This window comes from Prunus avium, chromosome 7 (assembly GCF_965620075.1).
Source record: "Prunus avium chromosome 7, drPruAviu1.hap1.1, whole genome shotgun sequence".
Taxonomy (NCBI): Eukaryota; Viridiplantae; Streptophyta; class Magnoliopsida; order Rosales; family Rosaceae; genus Prunus; species Prunus avium.
This window is the reverse complement of record NC_142290.1, coordinates 30,314,110-30,340,581: the sequence shown is the minus strand read 5'-3', so window position 1 is coordinate 30,340,581 and position 26,472 is coordinate 30,314,110. Positions and strand designations below refer to the sequence as shown.

General features: G+C 37.5%; 5 protein-coding genes across 6 annotated transcripts; 2 read left to right on the top strand and 3 right to left on the bottom strand.

Moving 5' to 3' along the window:
* The first annotated feature begins 1,427 nt into the window (after positions 1-1,427).
* On the top strand, positions 1,428-5,110 carry LOC110754234 (Sulfite exporter TauE/SafE family protein). 2 transcript variants are annotated; one of them, XM_021955275.2, is made up of 12 exons: positions 1,428-1,853; positions 2,031-2,190; positions 2,607-2,807; positions 2,924-2,985; positions 3,092-3,140; positions 3,242-3,303; positions 3,390-3,476; positions 3,562-3,612; positions 3,721-3,960; positions 4,075-4,168; positions 4,291-4,431; positions 4,538-5,110. In XM_021955275.2, the coding sequence occupies exons 1-12, from the start codon at positions 1,677-1,679 to the stop codon at positions 4,618-4,620; spliced, it is 1,407 nt and encodes a 468-aa protein (XP_021810967.2). In that variant the 5' UTR covers positions 1,428-1,676; the 3' UTR covers positions 4,621-5,110. The 2 variants fall into 2 exon arrangements, with proteins under 2 accessions (XP_021810967.2, XP_021810968.2); XM_021955276.2 differs by having other exon boundaries at positions 1,431-1,853; positions 3,248-3,303.
* An 837-nt stretch (positions 5,111-5,947) lies between these two features.
* On the bottom strand, positions 5,948-9,780 carry SRPK4 (ser/arg-rich protein kinase 4). Its single transcript, NM_001426262.1, is given in 4 exon segments — positions 5,948-6,746; positions 6,824-6,871; positions 7,957-8,922; positions 9,169-9,780. Coding segments are annotated over 4 exon segments (1,656 nt in total). The 5' UTR covers positions 9,370-9,780; the 3' UTR covers positions 5,948-6,305.
* Positions 9,781-10,596: 816 nt separating this feature from the next.
* LOC110754227 (60S ribosomal protein L24) lies at positions 10,597-12,887 on the top strand. Its single transcript, NM_001426263.1, has 5 exons — positions 10,597-10,671; positions 11,503-11,578; positions 11,699-11,800; positions 12,101-12,249; positions 12,396-12,887. The coding sequence occupies exons 1-5, from the start codon at positions 10,661-10,663 to the stop codon at positions 12,550-12,552; spliced, it is 495 nt and encodes a 164-aa protein (NP_001413192.1). The 5' UTR covers positions 10,597-10,660; the 3' UTR covers positions 12,553-12,887.
* A 1,350-nt stretch (positions 12,888-14,237) lies between these two features.
* LOC110754228 (putative homeobox-leucine zipper protein ATHB-51) lies at positions 14,238-16,107 on the bottom strand. Its single transcript, XM_021955268.2, has 3 exons — positions 15,648-16,107; positions 14,938-15,284; positions 14,238-14,706 (listed from the first exon to the last, which is right to left on the bottom strand). Exons 1-3 carry the CDS (start codon positions 15,739-15,741, stop codon positions 14,470-14,472), a joined length of 678 nt encoding a protein of 225 aa, XP_021810960.1. The 5' UTR covers positions 15,742-16,107; the 3' UTR covers positions 14,238-14,469.
* A 6,205-nt stretch (positions 16,108-22,312) lies between these two features.
* PP2-A15 (phloem protein 2-A15) lies at positions 22,313-25,241 on the bottom strand. Its single transcript, XM_021955273.2, has 3 exons — positions 24,580-25,241; positions 24,324-24,442; positions 22,313-23,097 (listed from the first exon to the last, which is right to left on the bottom strand). The coding sequence occupies exons 1-3, from the start codon at positions 24,889-24,891 to the stop codon at positions 22,635-22,637; spliced, it is 894 nt and encodes a 297-aa protein (XP_021810965.1). The 5' UTR covers positions 24,892-25,241; the 3' UTR covers positions 22,313-22,634.
* Between the last annotated feature and the right edge of the window lie 1,231 nt (positions 25,242-26,472).

Sequence of the window (26,472 nt, the reverse complement as noted above, 5' to 3'; positions counted from 1 at the left end):
ATGTACAATTGCATCTAAATATATATCTCCAAGGTGGTGATGTAATTATACATTCATATACACCCCCTCATTGCGGATGATTCCGATCACAACGGGTGTATATTTAACATACACCCCCTCACTGTGGATGCTCTAACCCCAATCTCCCTAATCCCTACCTACTATAGTACCACTGATGTGTTGCCACTGTCGTCGTCCACCACCTTTTATTGCACCACTATTATTGTTTTTTGGTCAATTGATATAGGTTTGGTTTGAAATTTTACAAATTGAAATCACTCAAAAACATAAGTTCGAAAAAATGACACATTGAAATCATTCAAGTATATTTGTCCAAGAAAGGAATAACATTTGGAAGAAAAAAAAAATAGATTTTAAAAAAAAAAACCCTCTCTTAAATTTTCTTTGGAACATTTACACCATGACCACATGGAGTTCGGATCCTAAATCCATTACTAGTGTAAGTTTAATATATTATCGCATCTCTCAATAATAGGAAAGGCCGCATATCAAAATGTGTTTCACTACTTCCACTGTAGGAACTGCCACTTGGAAGGCTTGCTTGCGTGGCCCTGCCATCTCTGAAAGTTAAAAAGACAGAGAACTTGGAATCTGAGTCTGACTTTGTGTAAGAGGAAGTACACCGACTTTTAAACTGTCCAACACCGAGGTAAATGGATGTGAAATTTACACTCAATGATTAAGAGATCAAAAGATTGAGAAAATAAAAAGAATCGTTGATGCCCAAAAATAAAAAGTTTCAGAAGATCTAGGAGAAATCGTTTGATTGATTGATAATTTTTGCCAAAGAAATGGAAGGTCTCTTTTGACACGTATTGTTCATTCCTCGTAGAGTGATGTCGTTTTGATCTTACACTGATATTTCGTTCAAGTACGTTTTGTTTAGCGAGCGTTGTCACAAACAATTATATTAAATGTCATGATTATCGTCTTTAATTAGGATTTAATTATTTAAAACAGAGGGAGAACAAAACTTAAATATAAATACGATTATTGTATGCAATTTTATGTGTGACATTTACTGTATAGTCAAAATATAAGACGTGTTACATAAATTATAATATGAACGATAAATAATATGTTACGTTTTAATTAATCTAATAAAATATTATCGTTTGTTTGATTAAAAAAAAATTACGTGTTATATTTTAACAAGATGTCATATAGGAGCGAAGTCCTAATCCAAATTTCCCTAGTAGACAAGACTACGTTCGTTTTATCAATGCTTTAGATGGCAACAAAATAAAAGGAATATTTTCTAGCGTATATCCGCTATGGTAACTCTAATTCATAAAATAAATTTGGTTCAGGTCACCTTAGGTCTGCTGCCCAGTTGATCCATGTGACTCTGGTTGTGTCGTATCACTCATGTCATGTGTCCTCTTTTATTAAACGACAATTCACCCTCTCTCCTTCTCCCTCTCCATCTCTCTCTCTGTCTCTCTCTCTCATATTATATAACGCTATTTAAGCCTCTAGGAACACATTGGCTCTCTCTCTCTCTCTCTCTCGCGCATTGTTTTGTTGGAAATAGAAAACAACGTATCTGGGCGTCCAGCGAAGCCAAGCAAAAACAGAACCTTGCAGTTATATCTTCTTCTAAATAAGTGCTTGGTGTTTCTGCTAGAAGCGAGGAACCAACCAACCACTGTTCGATGGCCACAAGAGGCTTAGTTTCCTATCTCCTGTCAAGTTTTTCGGTGGCTGTTCTCTCTGTGTTCTTCATCACGCAGTACCAGAATGGTTACGACTCTCCCCTTCAATCCCGTCTTTCTCCCTCTCTCAATTCCAATCTTTCTTCCCACCTCTCCAGCACAGACAAAACCTGGCCCGTATGTCTCCTTCTCTCTCTTTTTTTTCTCTGGTTTTGTGTGTGTGTGTGTGTGTTTGTCTCTCTCTCTCTCTCTCTCTCTCTCTCCATACATGCATATATTTATGTTATGTTTATGAGGAAATTACAAAGTGTTGCTTAAAGTGTGATGCGTTTTGTTCTTTTTTTTTTAATGCAGGAATTGAAGTTTAGTTGGAGACTTGTTTTGGCGACAGTGATTGGTTTTCTGGGATCAGCATGTGGGACAGTAGGAGGTGTAGGAGGGGGTGGAATATTTGTTCCTATGCTTACTTTAATTGTTGGATTTGATACAAAGTCTGCTGCTGCTCTTTCTAAATGTAATTTCATTTCTCTACACATCTTCTTCCTCCATCCTTTTGATTTATTTCAACTTTCAAAGACTACCTTTTTCTTCTCGTTTTCATTGAGTTCATGATGTCAGAAATTTTATTTTAACACATATAAAAAGAACCCATATATAATCTAACATAGAATCTATTACATGTATGGCCAGAAAATTTAATTTAAAAAAAGTCACATGTTTTAATATCCAAAAGGGTAGCCAGAGCAATGATGTCTTTCTGTCTCCCACTTGTGTCTTCCCCAGATTCTGAATTTTGCCCCTACACTTTTGTGCTTGATTGGCTTAGATACATATCTCTTACTTTATTAAGTAAATGTTATTTCTTTTTTCTGTTTTGTACTTTTAAAGTTACTGCATTTAATTTGGATGTGCATGTTGACTTGGTTACAGGTATGATAATGGGGGCATCTGCATCCTCAGTCTGGTACAATTTGAGAGTGCCTCATCCAACAAAAGAAGTGCCAATTATAGACTATGATCTAGCCCTTCTCTTTCAGCCCATGCTCATGCTTGGCATCACCTTGGGTGTGGCTCTCAGTGTTGTCTTCCCCTACTGGCTCATCACTGTCCTCATCATTATACTCTTCTTGGGTCTGTAGAATCACAGTCAACATGTATTTCTTATCCAACCCAATTTCATTTTTTTTTTGCAATTTTTGTTAATTTCAATTGTTTTTTTCCTTTTTGTTTTTTTAAAATTGTATCAGGAACTTCATCAAGGTCTTGTTTTAAAGGGTTTGAGATGTGGAAGGAAGAGAGTATCATGAAGGTCAGACATTTTTTACTGGTATTAATTATGCATTATGTAGAATATTTGAAGATTATTATCAAAGTTAACTGATTACATGATGAATAAATTTCTGACAATTTTGTAGAAAGAATTTGCAAGGCAACAAGAAACTGTAGTGGACTCTAGGGGTGAACGTACGACACAATTGTACATCTGTGTGACTTTGTGTGTGTGTGTGTGTATTTCCTTCTGTTCCTGAAATTCAATCTACTGTCTTTTTTTTTTTTGGGGTAAGGTGCAGTTCTAATTGATACACAGTACGAGCCATTACTTCCTAGAGAAGAGAAATCAATAATGGTAAGCAATAGCTGGCATATAAAATTCTATGATGTGTTACTTATCTTCTCATGGTAAAGGGGCTGAAAATTTTCCATTTTTTTCAGCAAATATTAAAGTTCAACCTTAGGTGGAAAAGGGTTGTGGTGCTGGTAGTAGTTTGGGTTCTTTTCCTAGTTCTTCAAGTCTTCAAGGCAAGTAGATCTCTCTCTCTCTCTCTCTCTCTCTCTCTCTCTCTCTCTGATTGCCTACTTTTGATACTTTATAAATTGAGTGCAGAATGATGTAAATGCTTGCAGTGCATGGTATTGGGTCTTCTTCTGCTTACAGGTAGGCATACTAGTACAACTAGATAAGTGGGACAACTTGTTCTTTAGCTCTATTGTCCTATTGTTCTGTGGGGACAGGCTTTTTCACCCTTTTGTGCTGTTTCTCCAGTTTCCCATTGCACTTGGAGTGTTTGGATATGAATCAGTCAAGCTGTGCAAGGAGCACAAGAAGAGAATGAGCACAGGGAACACCGAATCAATTTGTGAGGCTTCGATTGCATGGACTCCGATTCACATAGCGTTCTGTGCACTCTGTGGTATCTTGGGAGGCACTGTTGGCGGCTTACTTGGATCCGGTGGCGGATTTATTCTTGGCCCTCTGCTTCTTGAGATAGGTGTTATCCCTCAGGTGAACCTAACTTGTAAAGTTCAAGTACTTTCAATGCAAAGCTTCATGAAACTACAAGTAAAGTTTCTTTAAAAATCTAAGTTGGAGTAACCATCTTGCTGCTACCATGAACAGGTTGCAAGTGCAACAGCTACATTCGTGATGACATTCTCCGCGTCCTTATCGGTGGTGGAGTTCTACCTGCTCAAGAGGTTTCCTATTCCATATGGTATAGCTTTCCTTTCTTTTCTCATTTTCTAATTTTCTAATTCAGTTAGCAGCCTATTTATGATACATTTCATTTGATGATCACAAGCATTTTTTTTTTCCCAATGTGAATTCCTTTTGCAGCTTTATACCTCACAAGTGTTTCTGTGTTGGCTGGCTTCTGGGGGCAATGTCTTGTAAGAAAAGTAGTTACAATTCTCAAGAGAGCATCAATCATTGTGTTCATCCTCTCTGGTGTCATCTTTGCTAGCGCTATTACAATGGGTAAAATAAACTTTTTTTCAAGCCTGGAATCATGTTCCCAGTTACCCGAAAACGAAATTTTATCATACATGTTTTGGTTTCTTATTTCTGAGAATTTTTTTTTCAGGTGTGATCGGCATAGAAACGAGCATCCAAATGATACAAAATCATGAATTCATGGGATTCTTAGACTTCTGTAGCAGTCAGTGATCGCTGGCAACGATACAGAACGATAGCGAAAAGATGGAAGTTTCCAATAAAATGCAATGGGAAAGTTTGCAATTGGAAGTTTGTATATTATGAAGATCATTAGGAACTGTTGGCCAACGGCTAGTTGACCAACCCCAGTCAACATCGTTGTGAAAATCAAAACAAGTGTGCTTTGTGTCTGTGGTGGCTTGCTTGTTAGCTCCTGGCTAACTCATGAACCACTTGTGGTGCTTTGTCTCTGGTTTAGGTTTGGTTTTGCTCGTTAGCTCCTGGCTAACACATGAACCAAAGTGTGGCCTTGTCTCTGGTTTAGATTAAGTTGCTTGTTAGCTACTGGCTAACAACACATGAAATAAGTGTGGCATTTATGTAGGGTTATGGGTGCCTGTTAGCTACTGGCTAACACCATCATCAACCGACCTCATGTAGTGTTTACAGAAATTGGATTCTTCTCATCTATTATTCCATATAATATTGGTTTGATTCTTAATTTTTATAGCTTTGGAAAGTTGCTGAATGATTTCAAAATTGATAATTTGGGTTCTTTTGGGCTAGACTTTGATGTTGGTTGCTTGGTTCTTAATTGCCTCCAAGAAGACCTCCTCCCAATTGTTTAATTTACACTAAAAAGTTCAAGAAAATCAATAATTTCCCATATTACATTATGGCTTTGGCCGCCATGCTGCATAAATTGTATCTGCAACTTAGACCACAAAAGTGCTTCTTTCTCTGTAAGTGGAATTTCTTTTCTTGGGAGGATCATCATGATCAAGAGCACATGTGGCCAAGATTTGAACATCTGTTGCCTTGTGCATGGTTTTGGGATATTTGGGGGTTAGAATGTTTTGCACGAGAGAGAGAGAGAGAGAGACAGAGACAGACAGAGACAGTGACTCCCACCACCCCCAACAACACATGGAGACCAACATTTAGTTTTGTATTTCAAGTGTTCGTGATTGATTGTGTGGCAAAGAAGAATAGAATGTTTTGCACGGCAAGAATCTCCCACCAGCCCACATGGAGACCCCAACATTATGCGATCTATATCTACATATATCTAACTGTCGACCGCCATGATTTTTGTTGTCTGTTTGATTTGGCTGATAATAATCCGAAAACGAGTTTTCAAATTATTGTAGTCTTAAAATCTACTTCGCATTCTCAAAAGGTTAATGATTTAGAGTGCATAAATTCTATCAAATATTCAGTTTGTAATGCATATGACTAAAAGATGAGCGCCAAAATCGTTATCCTCTTGGAATATAATTTGTTAAACAATTGAAATTTTACTAATTTGTATTAGCACATTTTCTGAAGGGTTCTCCGATTTCGAATCTTAACAATAAAAGGAAGGAGGCCTCAAAAATAAAAATAAAAAGAACATTATGGGATTTAGTGTCTCAAGAGTCCCAATATCACGATTGGCGTTCAGTACATGAATCACATTGAAATGAACATTTTCACAGACGAGCTGGTTGTAGGAGAAGTGTACAGTGTTTGCCAATTGCGCTGAAAGAAGGTTCACTTGTAACCGGAGCATCAAACTTCCTTATGCTGGAGTTTGCCAGCATTAGAAGCAATCCCGCAAAATAAATTTGTAAGTCAAGCCAATAGAAGCAATCTCACAGCCCAACAAGAAAACTGATGAAGAGGCATATGCCGTCGACAAAAATTACCCTAGGATTCTACCTGGATGAACTACTTACGGCTGCCTTGGAGGGTTTACTACTAGATGGGAGGTCTTTGACAGGTTTAGAATCGGAATTAATGGCAATATTTTCCACTCCAGCCTCCATTGCCTCCCTCTCATCTTTTTCCCTCTTGTTCTTTTCAGTCGTGTCATGGTCCACACCTTGTTTCTTATCAGAAGCTATTGATGGTTCCAAATGTCGAGGACCTGCATTAATCCATGGATGAAGAAGGCATTGTGCAGCAGTAGGCCGTTTCTCAGGGACAAAGTCAAGGATGGGAACAAGGAAGTCAGTTAAGTCACTTGCATCTTGCTCGCTGAATTCATACTTTTCTACGAGAACCTTATTCAGGGGCCAAAAACGCAAGCGACGGATGTGCCTCAAATCACCATGTCTATTAAAGTAATCTCGGGAATATCGACCACCTAAAGCAATCTGGAAAATAGTTGCCCGGAATTTAAGTTGGATGAAGTTCAGTTTAATTTTAATGGTAGGGTTTACAGATTTCTCACCTTCCGTGGCATCATTCCAAGAAGCTCCATCATCAGTGCTAAGTGGTCCTGCAATATATCAATATAAGATTTACTTCAGTAATTTTAAAAATAGAAAATAATAAAAACTTCCCAGGTTTAAATGCTTGAGATGATTGAAAGAAGTCAATTTCAAAGCATCATTCCGTCAACTTACATGCTTCAGGACTCACGCTAAACCAAAGCATTTAAAGAAAAATATTAAAATGAACAGCACAAAACTATTCTGATCTATCAATATTAGGCAGCATACTGAAGAACTATTATGGTCAGTCCTTCTAGTGGAGATAATACTAATATGTTCATAAGTAGAGATGCTAAAGCACCACTAATAGCACACTTCCTATGGTTATTCCCAATGATGCCAATAGGAAGTCATTGATTAATCAATAGGTGAACAGTTGATTTCTGTATTGATCTCAGCCTTCCTGAAAAAGTTCAAACCTATACAGCAGGACAAAGATAATAGTGGGAAGAGTACTCAGACCAAGTGAGATTTACTTAAGTGGTGACACAGGACATGCTTGGCTGAGGTAAAAAGTTTATGTTCCTCATAGCAGTTTGCAAATGTCTTATGGGAATAGTACAACTCTCTTTGTCCAGCAAAATAATATTACGACGAATACTTCAGTCATATAAGCTTTTCAGCTAAATTTTTTAATTTTAGAGCTATCTCTTTGTGTACTTCAAATATTCTGCTTTCGAAATATTATATCGATGTAATGGACCACAAAACAAGTTGCTAATATCTCCTTGCTCCAAAAGGTGCAATGTCACAAAACATGATCATTTGAGTATTTTATTCTTGCCAACTGCATCAGTAACCTCCTATTAACTGCAAGATTAAAACATTACCAGCTGTTTACAATATAGTAAAATGCATTTATTTGAACACACAAGAGCAGGTGGGCAGTGGTAAAAAAGTGAAATTGACTTGTCATTTATAGACACGAAGATTGTATTGTATGTCTTAATGGAATTGACATCATATGAAACTTTCATTGTGTGAGTGTAATAGGTAGACTGTTACCAAAGGGAAAAACTAATTTGGATTCAAGAGTACCATATGCAATAAAGAAAGCAACACAACCGAACTATAGTTTATACATCCATACCTCATCCCTGTCAAAGTTGTCGCCACTGTGGGGATCAAAGAGTACATCACCAGTTGCAAGCTCAAAACAAATACAAGCAAAAGACCAAAGATCTGCTGAGGTAGAATACTTTGAGCCAAGGATCACCTCTGGACACCTATACTGTCTTGTTTGGATATCGTTTGTGAACTGTTTGTACGTCCAACATGCATTCCCAAAGTCAACCAATTTGCACTTCAGGTCAATTGATGCCAACAACTTCTGCCTTGTGGTGCGATTCCCTCTCTTACTACCCTGACTTCCTGGGCGAGTGCCCTTTGGTCCATCAGCATCTGATGATCTACTCATACCGACAGAACTAGTAGCCTGATCTTCGCCGGAATGCACATTCAATTTTGTATTAGGAGATGACTCTACTTCGGTAGATGTTTCTAGATCAGCATCAGCTTCATCTCTATCCGCACATCCTTGAGCCGCTCGTTTAGCCTTTCTTCTAATCTTTTTCTTCTGGTTCCTACTCAAATCCCCATTCAATACCTTTGCAAACCCTGACTCCGATGCATCCTTGTCCTTACTGCTTGAAAGAATAAGAGGCGCACTTGACTTTCTCGGATCCTTGAAAGGGTCTATCGTTGACAACAACAATATGTTCTCCGGCTTCAAATCAGTGTGTATAATCGAGAGCTGTCTATGCAAGTAATCCAATCCAACCAAAACATGATAACAAATCTCCTTAACCATATGGAGTGGCACACCGCGGTAATCACTATACTTAATAAGTGTCAACAGATTATCACCCAAGTACTCAAAAACCATACAAACATGTTGTCCATTCGGACCCGAATGCTTAAAATGGTCCAGAAGCTTCACTACACATTTTTTATCATCTGTGTCCCCCTCTGCAATCTGTTTCAAGATGGTTATCTCATCCATTGCCGCCTCAGTGTAGTGGTCAGCACTCTTTTGCACTTTCAGAGCAACATAACGCTGGTTTTTGTAAAATTGACAGCCACCCAAAAAAAACAACACATTTTCATTAATCCTCCATTGAGTAACTTAAAAGTTAAAACTAAACATGTGAAAAATTAATGAAACCAAATATGATGTTTTATGTTTTCCATTCCTTTCCTTACATTTTCAAACTCATCATACAATGATACAACAGCAGATCAAAAAACGCAATAAAACGGAGTATCAGAAAAGAAAAAAGAGAAGAGAGGGTGAGATAAGTACAGAGTGGTGGGTGTCCCAAGCGAGCCAGACGGTGGAGAAATGGCCCCAACCGAGCTTCGTCTGAACGACATACCGTCCGCTCTTGAAAGTGTCGCCGATTCGAACAGCGTGGTAGCCTCCTCGCCTGTAGTCTTCGGTGCCTTCGTCCTCCGACGTGTAGTCGCTGCTCTGGCTCCGATCGTCGTCCTGATTATCCCCCATCCTCCTCTTCTTCCCCAACAGATCCACTTCAAAATCCGATCTTTCTAGGGTTTTCGGGTTCCCAATTGGAAATTGCGATTTGGGTATTGGTGAAATTTGAAATATATTTATTTATATATAAAAAAAGGCGTTGTCTTGGTTACTGAGTCAAGAAGAGAGCCTGAGAAACTGAGAAGCAAAGACATATATGTATTTGTTAGTCTACTTCTTTCACATTTTTGTCTTGGAGTGGTGGGGTTGGGGTTTTACAAGTAAAAACCAAGAAAAATATGAAAATGGGTTTTGGATATCTTCTTCTTCATCTTCTTGAGGTTCAGTGAGGTGTCATCATCCTCCTCCTCATTATTAACAAGCTAACGATCCATCTCACTCATCTGTGCTGTGCTACCTTTTTTTTTCCTTTTCTTTTTTCATAAATATAAAATGAAAAACTAATGATTATATCAAGTTCTCTTTCATATATCCTGAATAGTAATTGGACAAAAATTAGATTTTTAATATCCTATCTTCAGTATAGAAGTCAATCCCAAGTTTCCAACCAACTCTAGAGCATATAGTATTATTTGGCTATATGCTGCCAAATGTTGTATTTTTTTTATACAAGCGATATTGGAGGGAGAATCGAACATAGGATCTCAGGTGGAAGGTTAAATACTTTTAACCACTTAAGGTACAAACTCTGTAATTAATAATTATGATAACGTAACATACCACATACATATAAAAAGTATAATATATAAATGTTGAGCGAAGTTTGGATTGTTGTTTTTTCTTGGAAAATGATTTTCTCACTCTCCTTTTATCCACTTACACTCTTTCTTATTTAGAAAAATGGAGTGTAAGTAGATAAAAATGGAGTGAGAAAATCAGTATCCTTTTTGTTTCGTGGTTTCAAGATAACTGGGTGGGGTTGAGATGAGTACTGTGGTGTAAAATTATTCTGTACCTTTTCCATTTCTTTTATATCAATTACAAACTTACTATTTTAAGACAATTATGGTTACTGAATTTAGGTAAAGGAAACTATACTTGATGTGACAAGCCCAAATGTTTTGGTGGCCCATCTCTAACATTGGACTTGGGAAACGTAATCTAAAATCCTGGGCCGAAAATACACCAGAATAGAACGGGTCCAATCTGAATGGCATTTTCGTGGTTTTTCATCGGATATGAGGGTTATTTATTAAGAAGCCCGATATACATACCCGCGTTATAAGCATTCAGCTTCTAGGGTTTCCGCCACAACAAGAAGAGCAGCAGTCGATAACAGCAGGAGCAGGAGGCAGCAGCCATGGTTCTCAAGTATGCCTCTTTCTCTCTCTCCCTCTCTACATGTCTCATTGAGATCTGGTGCTGAAATGGTTTCATTATCGTTCTCATTTTTCCGATTAAGAATCCTCTCTGTTGATGATGCTCAATTGTCGATGAAATCGTTTTCCTTTTCCTTTTTTTTTTTTTAAATTTATAAATTTGGCTTCTGTTTCTCTAATATGCCATTTTAGCGTGCTTGGGCTATAAGGTGTTTCCCTGCTATGATTTGTGTGTGTATGCTTTTCTGGGTGAAAATTTCTTTTTATTAATTAAAAATGTATGTGCAATATTGCTAGAAACAAGCTGGGTAGAGCATGTTAATAATTGATGAACACCCAACAATAAGTTCTGAGTTTTGACTAATTAAATCTGTGTATGAGTGTAGTATTTTTAGCTACTGTTTGTATGAAGATACGGTAATCGTGTTGATATGGTTGCCATTTCCTGGTTCACACGAGTTACGGATAGCACTAAATCCAGTTCCCTTTCGACTTGTTGGTTTTTACAATTTTCTTAAATCTGGGTCACTTGGTAGTTATAGCATCTAGTCTCTGGAAAATGGTAAAACTTTCTGGATGTCTTGGCTTGAATCTATGTGGAACATTCATTATGTTAAGTCTTCTTTCTTGTTGTAGTTATGTAGAAAAATCAATCGTAGGTTAGGTCATTATGTGAATGGTTTAGGTTTTCAGGTTGAGGGGTCCCTCTTCCCTCTCTTGGCTACCTTTGTGGTTCTGTTTAATTGCATAAATCTGTTTCAATTGATCATTTCTAGTACTAGTATTGTGGGTTGCTTATAAAAAGTTGTTTTTGGCTTGTCAGGACCGAACTCTGTCGTTTTAGCGGGGCCAAGATTTACCCAGGAAAGGGCATCAGATTTATTCGTTCTGACTCTCAGGTAAACTGTAAAATCAAACATTTGTTTTAAGTTCCTTCATCTCAGTTTATATGATTAAATTGTTTTGTTGGAAAGACATTGTATCTTGTGTTTTAAATAATCTGTGGTGTGTTCTGTCAGGTCTTCCTGTTTGCCAACTCAAAATGCAAAAGGTACTTCCACAACAGGTTGAAGCCATCAAAGCTTACCTGGACAGCCATGTACAGGAAGCAGCACAAAAAGGTAAACTTGCATTTTTGTTTGATGTATAAATTATACGATTCCATTATTCCAATTTTCATTCCTTTAGTTTTAAGGTTACTTAAGTAGTTGCATTAGATGTCTTGAAGCCCATTTTGGTAATCGATTTGTTTTGATAATCTCTTTTCATCATACGTTTGTTATATTGCAAATGCAATTAATTCTTTTTAAGGAATTCAGCACTGCAACCTAGTCCTGTTGTAGCCATTCTGTTTGTATGAAGTAGACGGCAGTCTGTTTTTGTAAATGTATTACTTATTTATGTAATCTTGACACACTCAGGATATTGCTCAAGAAGCTGTGAAGAAGAGGAGACGTACCACCAAGAAGCCTTACTCAAGGTCTATTGTGGGTGCCACACTCGAGGTTATCCAGAAGAGGAGAACTGAGAAGCCCGAGGTTCGTGATGCTGCAAGGGAAGCTGCTCTCCGGTTTGTGTTCTTATCTATACCTTTGACCTTGATTCACTTTATTATGTCAACCTTTTATGTTAATGTTATTTCAGCTTTAAATTTCATGATTGTTTCAAAGATCATTATACAGAATTGTTGACTTAATGTCTGGATATGTTATGTAGTGAAATCAAGGAGAGGATCAAGAAAACCAAGGATGAAAAGAAGGCCAAGAAGGCAGAAGTTACAAAATCCCAAAAATCTCAAGGCAAGGGTAGCATTGCCAAGGGAGGTGCACAACCAAAGGGACCAAAGCTTGGGGGTGGCGGTGGCAAGCGCTGAGCCACTGTTCTGTTGCCTACTTGTTGGGAAGTAGAGTAATAGATAGGACGTGTTTGTTTGTTTGAAGATTTTGTAAGGATTGATTGGCCATGCTTGATGGTCCATTCGTATTTTTCTTTTATCTATCTTATATCTGTCACTTTGATATTACTAAGTTTCAAATAGTTATTCTGTTGGATTTTGACTTTATGTTTCTGCTTCAGCGTCAACGACTTTTTCCTTTTTGCATTAGGATTCAGAACAATGTTTTTTTTCTATGGTCAATAGGTTATGGATGAACCTAGCTTTTCAGTTTAGGGCTTTTTGGGGCCCTGCCTTTGTCCCTCAAACTTGTTTGCTCAGAAATCCTCAAACTTGCTTTAGGTCAAGAATAAATCTGGTTTTTGTTTCACGCAATTTGGTTTATTTCGTCACATGGCAATTGGTCTAACAATAGCCCAAACTCAAAAAGGCCCAAATTCAATAGCATTCTTTGTCTGCCCGTATTTTGCTTCTCCTACCCAAAACTTATCAGGAAGCCAACGAATCACTATAGAGCAGTTCCAGCAACAAGGGCTTGGGGGGGGGGTGTTGTGTGCGCGCTTAGGCCCAAAAATGTTTCCAGCAGCAGGGCTGGCGGAGGCAGCTGCTGGGATCCACGAAACCAGGCCAGCCCTCAGGCAAGATGAGCCCTGGTTCAAGCTCGGGTTGGCTGATGTTAGCAACCAAAAAAAAAAATTAAATAAATAAAAATCTTTATAAAATACAAAAAATTTCAGATATTTTTTTTTAATAAATACTTGGTCATAGTTTTCACTTCCCACACCTAAAATCTATACAAATTTCTCTCCTCATATCTCATGTGAATAGTTGTTGTCATGGCAATTGGTGGAAACACCACAACCTTTTGCAAGGGCAGCCACTATTCATGTGAATAGTAGCTGCCCTAGCCCCCCCCTTGCCATGGCAAAGGGTTCACTGCTGGAAGTGCTCATAGGAGCACGAAGGCAGTGAGATGGAGCCGTTGTGAATTTGTTCTTTTTGTTTCATTTGGTGAAGAAGTGAGGGTGAAAGACATTTTCAGGAATTCGTAACTTTGTTAAATTTTAGAAGTTGTTTTAAATAAGGACCATTTCCAAGCTCTTGGCTCCATTCTGAAAAGTCTCACCAGCTCAATAGATTGATGGCAATTTATATGCAAAGGGAAATGTTTTGAGATTTGAGTTCATATGGTGGGACTAATCCAATAAGGGGAGCGGGAATCAAACATATGATCTCGGAGGCTAACCACTTGTAATTTTTTGTTTGAATAATGCTAAGCAAAGAGTTACATGGTTGATTTGTTGTGCCTTGGGGACTAAATTCAAAATTCCTAAGGTTTATTCTATGCATTATTTTATTTTATTTTATTTTTTGGGAGAGATAAAGTAAGAGTTGGTTTACTAGACCCATCACAAAAAGGTCTGATCCAAGTTCATAAAAAAGAAAGAAAAAAACACTGAACTTGCTTGGGCTTGTCCAAGCTTGGTTGTTGATTCAACAACATTCACCATGCACCCGACCAACACCTGCCTTTTTAGGCAGCGTATATAAAAGTAGAACACGAACTGGATGTTACCCAAAAGGAAGAGACAAGCACCCAAAACCCCAAACACAAATTTTTTTAAATTAAAAAAAAAAAGATTTGAGGGAAGTGATGAAAAAGATGATGAATATGCCAATAACAATATAGACGTGTGCAAAGTTACTAAATGTCCTGCTGATCATTAGGTCCACTTGGGTGAATGTAATGTCAATTCTCTAATTTAATACCGAGCTAGAGAGCCAGAAGAAATTAAAGTACTAGTTCCTCAAACTAATTATAAGCTAATAACTAAAGCAGAACCCCGAGAAAATTAAAGTTATTAGTAACTTCAGCAACAACAACAGCCTCTTAGCTTAGGGATAAGAAGGCAGAGCTCCCCAGAAAGGTGGCGATATTGGGTTGTATTCCTCAACATTGAAGAGGTAGTTGCACTCTGCCACCTGATGTTGGCTTGTCCCTCCTCCTTTGTTAGAGCTTCGAATGGCGACCGACGTGCTCTCCACTGTCTCTTCACCGGAGATTTCAGTGTAGCCGGTGGAAACTTGTTTCCTAGCAACTTCGTCTCTCAGAATTGTCTTCAATTTCATGACCTATATCACCATATACAGCTCACTTAATTAATAGAGTACATTTTTAGTTGACTTGTCAACACTACGATCGGTAAATGTGAGACAAAATTTGTATTGAATTTCATTTATAAAAATTCACAACGGATTTTCAGCTCAATTTGAGAGAGAGAGAGAGAGAGAGAGAAAATGCATGGGTTGCATGTAATGAGTTAATAAAGGAAAGAAGCTTTATAGTTAATGTATGCCAATTACCTCTTCTTGGAGCTTTTGCTTCTCTTTGGAGACCACATCATACTCTTGTTTAAGAGCATCATACAAGCGCTCAAGCTGCTTGGCCTTCCACCTGGCTCTTCTGTTTTGGAACCAAACAGCAATTTGCCTGGGCTGAAGGCCAAGCTCCCTTGAAAGCTTCATCTTCCTATCAGGGTCCAGCTTTATCTCCTCTTGAAAGCTCCTCTCAAGTGACTCTAACTGATCAGTTGACAATCTCTTTTTCTTGTCTTGGCTAGAGCACCCATAACTGCTGTGGTTCCTGTCCAGTCCAGGAACCAAGCTTTGTGAGCTCTCAGACATCATTGCTTGATGCTTCATCTCCATCCCTGAAAAAAATCATTTCACTGTTTTTATATATGTGAAGTTTGAAAGTTGGAAAAAAAGAGTTCTAAAATTATTATATCGCTTGCATATTTTATGTAGTTTGAGTTCAAAATGACTGAAGTGTGACTACTCCAAGAAAGCAGGGAGGAATTAATATATATAAATATATAATTGCTTGAAGTGGAAAGTGTAGAACATAAGAATTAAGCTGTACAATAATAGTCAATGGTGGTGCTTCTAGTTAAAGTAGAAGCTAGACATGCTTCTTGTTCATGTTTCTTGCTGAAAGCACAAAAAAAGCAAAAACATAAAAGGAAAGAAGAAGACCAAGATAGAAGAAAGGGGTAGTGAGTTGAATAAATTACCAGGAGGATAGCAGTCATAGTTATAGTTGTAGAGGAAGCCAAAGGAAGGTTCTGGTCGAGAAACAAGGTGTCTCAAATTGGAATTCCAATCCATTTTTGGATCTAATTGGTTTCACTTTCTCTGTCTCCCTCCTTTAAACACCAGCACGTTATATATGGACCAAAGTGATGGCCATATATGGACCAGAGAGAGAGAGAAAGTAGGTTAGGAGAAAAGATAACGATCAAAGTGAGCTTAGGACATAGGAGGAGGGCTTGGCGTGGGTGGCTCGAGAGATGAACTTGAAAGAGTTTATGTTGTGATGTATTGTATTCTCTCTTTTTAAGTGCAAAAAGAAACCGATGGAAGTAAGTGGTTGAGAGAGAGGTGTGACTGTGCTTCTTCACGTTTGGGGTGCAGCAAAGCTTTATGTTTAATTTTTGTACGAGAGAGAGAGAGAGAGAGAGAGAGAGAGAGAGAGAGAGAGAGAGAGAGAGAGAGAGAGAGGAGGGGAGGAGAGGGGAAGAAAGGAGGGGGGGTAGAATAGAATAGAAGTGCAGGACGAGGCGTGAGAAAGGGAGGCATATGTCAGTTCCATAGGAGCAGAGGATTATGGGGACCATATTAGATTGAGACCTCTGAATCCACTCTTCTCCCTCTCTCTCTCCCATTTAAATCACCTTCCAACCGACAGGGCTGTCACTCTTTTCCTCTCCCACGCCCTCTCTTTCTCTCCTCATCTTGCCATACATTCATACATACGTTGTATCCATTTATTATATAAAAGACTCGTATATATATATTCATGAGTTTGAACTCACCAGAACAAGTAGAGAAAAACTTATGTGTGGATGTTTATGCCCGTGATTGAATAGTCCAATTAAAATCTCTTAACTAAATTGTTCTTCTACTTAGCATTGTTGTCACGTGACAGGAACAACTTCACATAATATCTTTCTTATGTCAATGACCATTTTGTCTAGTAATTTTAAATCTCCATGTTGTTAGAGAAAATCTTAATTAGATTCAACTACTATAGAAGTGATTTTGTTGCGTTGTTGAATGAAAAGAGTAACCATGTTGCATATATCCAATATGTTAATCATCATTTTCAAATTATGGATTAAAGTTATTTGTTGTAATAAGATTTTATCTAATCAATGAATTTAATGATAAAAGTAACGAAACGATGAAACAATTATGTCTACAACACTCGATCACCATCCCAATTATCTCATTACTTTGAAATGTGTAAATTTTTCTCCCTAAATAGGACTATCACATTAAACACTGAATCTATCTCAACCCAGAGACACAATTTGCATGTGCGTCTATATGTGCAGTATATGTAAGCACTAAGACATATGACAAGAGTCAAGCATAGGTGAGGTCCTCGCCAGCATGCAACATAGGAAGAGACGCGTGTGGCCCCCTGAAGAGGGTGGCACAAAATGAGTACATACATGTACACTCCAGCACCCTGCCACCTCCTCCTCTGCATCAATAAACGGACAAATAAAGGTAGAAGATGAAAAAGAAGTTTTGGGCTCACCCTATTATTTCACCCTCCGTCCCTCCCTCTCTCTTTCTCTCTCTCTCAGCGCCAGCCCCCCCCACCTTAATTAAGCTGCAGCATAGCAGCAGACCAAGAAAAAGCTGCAAAACCCTCCTCTCTCTCTCTCTCTCTCTCTCTCTCTCTCTTAAATATTCATTCATTCATTCATTCATATATGCTGGCTGTATCTGAATGTGTGGATTTTGGATTTGGGTTGGCATTGTTGGATTTTAATTGATTTTTTTTTTTGTGGGGGCAGGCCTATTCTAAGAGTGTGTGCTGGTTTCATGTGAAGGGTATCTTTTTCTCCAAAAACCCAAAAAAAAACGTGAATGAGAGATAACGGTAAGACAATGGCATTGCCGCATATGCATTGAAGCCAAATTGATGAAAGAGATGGATGAGGCAGGGGTCCTTCCATTCCCTCTCCTTCATATCAATTCTTCTTCTTCTTCTTCTCTTGTGCATGAATTAAAAGGTTATTTTTTCTGCATTTGTGACAATAACACCTCATATTCAACCCCAAGAGCTTCATATAAATTTTGAGTTTTTGAAAGCTTTTACACACATGGGATGGGATCGAGTGCAAACTAAAAAATTTGCAACTCATTTATCTGGTGACTTGTGAGATGTGCATGGTTTGACCACCACACCACTGGCTTTTCTTGGTAGGAATAATGGTACTTTACAAAAATTCAAATTCAAATTTCTCGAAAAATCTTATTGCATTTTAACTAAACCCGAAAATTACTCTTTTTTGGCTAATCCATGATCCACTCTCATATTTAAGGTTTAGAGTTTAGAGTTTAGGGTTTAAGGAGGAAAAAAAAAAATACTAGTGTATGTTACACATGTCTTCTATTTTTCCCTAGTAATTTTCCCAACTCTCTCACAAACAACGGACGGTCTCATTAATTATATCAAATATCTTACATTATGCTAGAAAGTTAAGAAAAAAGTGGGTGTTTCTTGTGTTTAATTTTCTAGATACACATAATCAGCTAAAACTACACTATATACGATAAATCTAAATTGTTTTTTTCTCGAGAAAGATTTGACATTTTCACCATGCCCCTGAAATGAAAGTTCTCTCTTTTTCAGGAGCTTGTCTTCTCCATTGGCACATAAACATGGAATATTTTGGCTCATCACTAACAATTTTCCCTCAAACACCATTTTATCCAATTCCAATGGAACAACAGTTTTTCTTCGTTTTCTTTTTCTTGAGAAAAAAGAGTCACTCTTTGTTGCTTACGTAGGGGAAGACCTTTTTCTTTTTCTGGTTTCATCTCTGCAAATAGATTGATTATATCTTTGAAGCATTTAAGAACTATATGGTCCCGTTGCAGATTCCTGTAGTTCAACTTACTAGCCTTGATTTTGGCATTTTCCCTCCAACTCGTACAGTGTACCTTTTACTCACCCAAGTAAAACAAAAAACTCGTACATATTTTCTATCACCCTTTAGTTTTCAATCAACCCTTTACCTCATAGTTTGATTTACTTTTATTGACTCATTAATTTTATACTTATCTCAAAGAAGGAGGAAGTTGTTGTCTAACATGGTATCCGAGCTTACGTTAATTATATAAGTTTTAGAGTTCGAAACCTCTCGTTCTAGTGATTATCTCACACCCATTGTTGTGGCATTAAATTTATACAACCTTTTACAACATGAAGACATTGTTGTGGTCCTTCATAGCAATGTGGAGATTAATCTGTCTCTCTTCAACCATGTTATTATGTTTCTAATCTGTTTAAGTAAAGACATTAAGTTCAACCACTAATTTCATGTTAAGACCAGCTAGTAAATAAGTTGAAGACTGGATCAAGTATTTTTATTTAATTTTTTCCTTAAAAAAAGAGTAAATAAGTGTATTTTGTCGTCAGCATCAAGTTCTGCAGAGCTCACACAAGTTACAACCAATCTGGTATAAAGCTCAAAATAAAACTTTGACATAAAACCATGCATTCATGTATAGAATCTCATGAACCAAGTTAAGAACTTGACCACCATAATAGCAATTTGTCCAGAGCAGAGTACTGTTGCAACACATGGCACATGTAACCCAATACAGAAAGAGGAAGGCAGATGAAGGATACTACTTTAGTTAAATGAACATTTGAAACTGGTAGTGGTCCTTCTTACTATATTGGCTTGGCAGACATGTAGCTAGCTAAACGGCTGCCCATAATTAAAGTCTTTTCTAGGTGTTCATACATAAAACAACAACTTAGAAAATATTAGTGGTCCAAATTGAGCTTGCTAATTTTATTTTGGTCCCAGTAGTTAGCCGATTTTTCTGGTTTAGTCCCTATAGTTTTAATTTTGTCAATTTAACCCATGTAGTTTGATTCTATCACAATTCAAGAACACACCCAAATCTCTATCCAATTCCATCCAAAATTCGGTCCAAAATACCCCTCCACGTAAGAGACACGAGTTTATTCCGTCAAGATATTATAAATAAATTTAGATGTGTCCGTAAATTGCTATAAAATCAAAGTACATGGGTCAAATTGCCAGAATTAAAACCGCAGGGACGGAAGTAGAAATTTTGTCGAACTACAAGGACTAAAAGTGACTTTTTGCCTTTTCATTTCTATATTTTAGATATTCTCTTTAGCTTTGTGACACATTTGCTGAACAAGTCTATGTTTTGGTCTATAAGAATTAGTTCATCTGATATGGCTGCTCAAGGACACCATATGCTGCGCCGGATAAGGAACAGGGGTCTAGCTAGCAAGATGCCATAGTTCAATTTACTACTCTATATTTTACAGGCCATGCTCAGCTTTTTTTTTTTGTTAACATTAATACTGCAGTGTTTTAATGCAAGCTGGGAGAAAAGTATGCAACGTTTTTTTTTAATGTGGACCACCAGAGAGAGAAAATTCAAGTGATTTGAAGGAAAAAAGGAGTTCAAGAAGAAAACCCAGTACCTGATTAGTGGACTTAATCTTGTATTTATTAAGTGCTGATTAGCCTTGATTTGTATTCTGTACAAAACCAAGCAAGGCAATGATTTGAGGGCATGTTTACGTATCAGTAATGGGTATGGGAGGAAGGGGAATGATTTCCATTCCTGACTTCCCCTGCGTTTACTTGCAATCAAGAATGAAAAAATAAGTGAGCCCCACCTCAAAATCCGTAATCACATCCCCTGAAAACTGGGTATCAGATCACCTAGGGGGGAGTAGTCGATACGATTCCCATTCCTGTTTTCTCTTAATAACTTCCAAAAATACCTTTACTACTTTACCATAATTCCAAAACACCCCAAACCCTATAAAAAAAAAATAAATAAATAAAAAACTCACGTCAAGAAGTTTCAAGACGCTCCAACTTCTTTTTCACGTTATCGTTGCAGACACAACCTCCCATAAGCAGCAGCAACGCCTTGTGCTATGTAAATCATTCTATCTATCTATCTTCTTCTTCTATCTTCTGTCTTCACATTCATTACAAAACATAGTACGGTCATAGATAAAGACTTTTGTGGGGATTATATATCTTTTTTTTTGGTAGTATGAAGATTATGCAGGTCATTATTATTTGATTGTTTACTAGTTACGTAGGTGAAAGATATATATTTATTGGAGTTTATTTTTTCATTTTTTTCGTTTGAAATTGGCTCTTGACAAAGGTGTTATTAACATTATCATTGAATTGGTCTCTTGTTGTTCATCTTGTTCAACATATTGATTCCTCATGTTTACACCGCCTTACTAGTTTGCTACCGGATTAGTTTGGTCTCTTTAGCCAATTTGAGAATTATATATGTGCTGTGGTGAAAATGTGCAGGGCATTTTAGTAATCAAATTAATTTGGATTCTGATTCATGAAAATTAGTAAACAATAACGATGGGAATCAACCCCATTCCTTTGCTAATTTCATATGTTTAGTAAACAGCTTAATGGGAATGATTCTTCCCATACCGATTCAGTAGTTCCCCGATTCCTAAATCCTCTGATTCCTTACTTTCTCCATTACTGATATGTAAACATGCCCTGAGAGAAATACTCTTAATCAGGGTGTGGCAGTTTTAATGGCACAGTAAATTACAGATCACCAGGTGGTTTACTGCTCATCTGATGACTAAATATATTTGGATAGAGATTAGATCATCCTAACATTTATATCTGCTTTGGCAAGAATTAAAATGAAGGAGACAAAATGGAAAAGTAAACCCAAAAATACATATTTTGAGAAGTAATTTTTAGGTTTTAGCACAAAGAGAAATTGATAAGGTAAATGTTATTTAGGGGAGAGAGACTGGGAGACAGCACAAACCCTTAAAACTCATTCACCAATCAACCCAATCAAAGAATGAATATAGACTAATAATTTTAATTGTAGACTGCAAGCAGCCCAACCCAGCCTAGAAACTACAATTGGCCTCACATATGCTGTACAAAATTGCAAAAATAATTACAAATTCCAGAGAGAGAGAGAGAGGGGTTATGAATTTCAGTTTGCCAGAACAGAAGAAGTTGAGAAAATTAAAAGAGACAATCTTGATAGAAATGCTCACCTGTCCCTCATTTAAAGTCCCATAGGTGAAACTGTGAACACTTCTCTGTTTTGCTCTAACTTCTGTTTAAGAGTTGTTCCAATTCCAATTCATTTAGTTTGAAAAGTCACTTTGGAATTAGATTGAAACAGTAGAAAGGCACAAGATTCAATCCAAATTGAAAAATAGGACCAAAGGGGTGGTCCTCAAATCACCATCATAATTAAACAAAAAGGGGGGCAGAAAACGCGGGATTAGAGGTAGGATTCTGGGCTAGCCCACTGAGAACATGAAACCTAAGTAACCAAACTCTTATGAACAACAAATTATTCAAGGACCAGTACAGAGAGATCCCGCATTTCCCATGTTTAGAGACATCTCATACGAAATACAAAATACGAAATCATATAAAGAGAGACAAAATCTGTCGAGAGACGGTGACACCATGGGATAAGTTGTCTTTCAATTCACTTTTACTTAAAAAACTGACCTCAGACAATAACACAAACATTCATTAACCACACAGAGAGAGAGAGAGAGAGAGAGAGAGAGAGAGAGAGAGAGAGACCATGCCCTGTTGCCATCCAAGATTTCCAAAAATCTAAGCATGATCTATGTAACCAATGAAGAAACAGTGTTGATTGACATCACATCTAAGTTACAAAATGCTTTACAGTGAGCAACTGATACAAACAAGGTAATGTCAAAGTATATTCACTTAATCTAATCTGAAGAGGTATAAAATGGAACAAAACTGGATCAAATACATCAAAGTGAAGTTACACAACCATAGAGGACACACACCTACCACAAAAACCAAATAAGATGACATCCTCTAAAACATCTTATGCCTTTAGAAGTATAAGCTGTATCATAAATCCCAGCTTCATTCTTGTGGGATCACTGATGTGAATAAACTTCCCTGTTCAGCATATGGCTACTTCAAAACCCCTATCCTTTTCCGCCCTTTCAAGTCACTGGGGACAATAAAAACAGAATCCACACATAGCCCACCTTTGGAATGAGTGCAATCAATCTGCTTCATGGAAAATCTAACTTCTGTTACAGGATCTGAATCAGTGACGGTAAATTCACCAACCTTGTAGTCAACCCAGCACCCACGCTTATGATTTCCATATGCATCATCGTGTTCGGTTTGATCCAAGCAGCATTCGTATGATGCTTGCTGTCCATCTGAAGTTGATAACTCAAATCGTACTGGCTTTATATCCCAGCCATGGGTGTGCTCAAAATTGCAAACACGCCGTCCCAATCTTTTTGAAAATCTTCCAATGTGAAGCCTGAAAGAAAGAGTATAGATATCAGCAGGAAAAGGGAACTTCACCACCCCATCCACTTCGAACCACCATATTTGCTGTAAATAAGCCACCACATGAAACCTGCAAACAAAGAGCAACACGCAGATGATCAAGATTTGAAAGATATAATGCATCCTCATACTAAGCAAAAGTGAAGGAAAAATAATGAATTAACACCAAGCTGGCATAACTTGGCAACAATGGTTCAATATGATAACTGACCCAAAAGAGGATCTCATGAACGTAAATTGATGAAATCAATTACAAAATAATGAGATCAAAGGCGGTAGCACCAATCCTGGAAAAGCATAAGCAAATCTCTCTTGTTGAGTAGTAGCGTTGAAAATCAGAAACTGTCTTGAGTAATGTCTACGGACGAATGAGTGACTGGCAATTCAGAATCCGCAACAAGAAAAATCTAGGATGACATAAACCCCAACGCAAGAAAAAACTCAAAAACTATTCAATGTAATCTACAACGAAAATATATATATCCCTTTTCAGTTGAACATAGACTAAATTAGATTTGCCTTTCTATTGATTCCAAGAAAAAAAAATTATATAGTACACAGACTCTTTCTAAACTCCATGGTTCATAATTTTACTAGATACATTTGGATGAAGAGAATCCGAAGACAAGATAGGGAACTTGAGAAAGTGGAACATTCTACTGGCATGATTAACCTTGATTTCTTGAAGATCCTGACTAACATAAACTCTGTCAAGACTAACTATAATAAGAGGCATCACTTACTTATCTGACTTTGTATGCAATTTTTTAAAGCAAATACAAGATGTGGATTGTAAGCATAAATTCGTTCAATTTAGAGAATTCCAAATAAAAGGACATCTTCGACCCCACATGTAGTCATTAGAAGAATGTGATATTAAATTACCCTCCCAACCTACAGAACTGCAATGAGATAGAATAGTTAGTCCTTTGTTTTCCAACTGACATATGCCATGAACTATGTAATTATAACAGAACAGCATCCATAAGGAATTATTAGAGAAGGAAAAAGAACCTAAAAGACAAGAAATAGTGTAGTAATAAACAATGGATCTAATAAACTTTCAAGCAAGAATATCGGTTCGTTAAGAGTTTCTGATTCCTCCTCTCATTTGCTTAATATAACTACTTAATTATCACTAAAAATTTCACACTGCCAAAAAAACCTTTAAGAAAAACAAGAAAGAAAGAAACTTTACTGAATGCTAAGCTGAATCAAAATTTTCAAAGAAAGGGAACAAACCGTACATATCAAAAGCACACACTAGTATGGAAAGGAAGATCTTTTATAGCTAACCTAGATTCTTCCGTAGGAATCCAGTTCCAGTATCGGCGATCTTCAATCCCCGTGATGGCCATGGCCTTCGCGGAAACCGACGTGCAAACCCTTCCTGTGCCCCTGTCTATCCATACCAGCTGCAAAACCCACCAAACGCATCAAAAATTGAACAAGTTCAGACATATTATACCAAACCCAAAACCCTAAATTGCAAAATTACACCAAGAAAACCAACCCAAAACCCTAATTCCCAATTACACACCAAGAAACCCACCTTATTGCCATCTTCGAAGGGTATAGGGCGAGACAGCAAAGCAAAGATGTCCTTCTTAGAGAGGTTCTGGTACATCTGAGGAGGCAACAAATCGAGTATATCATGGTAATTTGGGGGCAACTTGGATTCCCAAACAGAATCAGACGACGCCGCACCACGAAAAGCCCTGTTGAGCCTCGCAAGGTTGCAAATCTCAGGCGGAGTCAGGTACATGAACACGCAGGCCACGCAGCTCTCGGGTATGTCTCCAAGACCCGGTCCATGACCCACCCCGTTCGTCCCCTCCGTCAGGTTCGAGAGCGACGCCCCCATATGTTCTCCTAAATTTCAATGTATTTACAAAACACTATTGGGTTTCTATCAGGTCATGGTGTCCGTACAGATATTTTGGAGGGTGGAAAAGCGAAGAAATGGATGGGTGGGTTTTCTAAGGTTTTGAGGAAGATGGTGGTGCGTGTTGTCTGGGGATTTGGAGTGTTTGGTTAGTGAGAAAGTGAAGTGTATGGGGAATTGCTAGCATGGGTTTTTGGGTTTGTGATGGGTTTTTTGTTCTGTCATATTTTCCGGGAAAATTTTGCTGGGGTAGAAAAGTGGGGGAAAATTGGGAGGGACAGAGCTGAGGGGAGGACGCAATTTCGCTCCCCACCATTAGTTACGGTGTGGTATTACATACCATTTATTATTCTTTTATTGCGTTATATTGTCTTTATTTTTATTTTTTCGCTAGGGGATAATTTTTTATTATTTATAAAAATAACCCTCGCCGAAAATCATAACCTTCGTTTTGGTTTTGTGGTATTTTTCTTTTCATGAAAGAAGAAATCATTAACTCGAATTTCACTTCATATATATTGTTCATTAGTTTTTTTTAGAACATTTCTTATTAAGGTGGTAATAATATATTAAACTCACAAATACTCCAGAGATACTAGGACTCGAACTTAGAATCTTTCCTAGAGGAGCAATTGCTCGAAACCACTACACTCATGGATTTTTGTAATATTCTCCATGAGTTTTAGATCAAATGAATTGCTACTATTCTAAAATAGTACAATATAAATTAACAACCTTTGTTAATTATGATCATCATTAACTACTTTTGGTATTTTAATTAGATATTACTCTACCTCCAAATTAAGACCAAATTGTAACAAAAATGTTTATGTAGATTGTTTTCGTCATTTAAGTGAGTTGAGGGAGATTAAAATATTGATATTATAAAGGCTGGATTTTCCACCGCCAAAAAAAAAAATTTCAATTGTGCAAGAAAGAATGTGGCTTTTGACTAGGGAATTTGCATGCGACAAAGATCAAAAGGTCCCCCTGATCTTCAACACAAGTTTATCACTGCGGCGGACCAATCGGAAGCTACAAAAAGTCAGCCAACTTTTATGGTCCAATAAAAAGTATGTTCATTCGACACTTCTTCCCGCCCATTCGCTTGATTATTTTATTTGTCATGCACCTTATCTCATACCATCCCTACCCAGCCACCACCAACTCAATTTTTTCAGTCAGGATTTTTATGCTATTTTACGCATTTATATACTAGTTAGTTCATTTTTTTTAATTTAATTAAAGTTTATCATCCAAGCGTAGAGTTTTCTAAATTCAAGATCTTTTTTTTTTATTAAGAAGGGGGGCAAAGCCCCAGGAAACAGACTACACACACAGGTCTAAACAGACCAATCTAGAATGAACAATTCCAAGCAAATCATCAACAAGATAAGCACTTAACCAACTAGGGGCATGCTCAAACACGCACAGCCCAAGATCCACTTGATAACTCCAATTAGCCAATTGGTCAGCAACACCATTCTTCTCACGAAAAACATGCTGAAGAGCACAACTGGGAACCTGCTGCATAAGGTCACAACAGCTCCTAACCAGAGT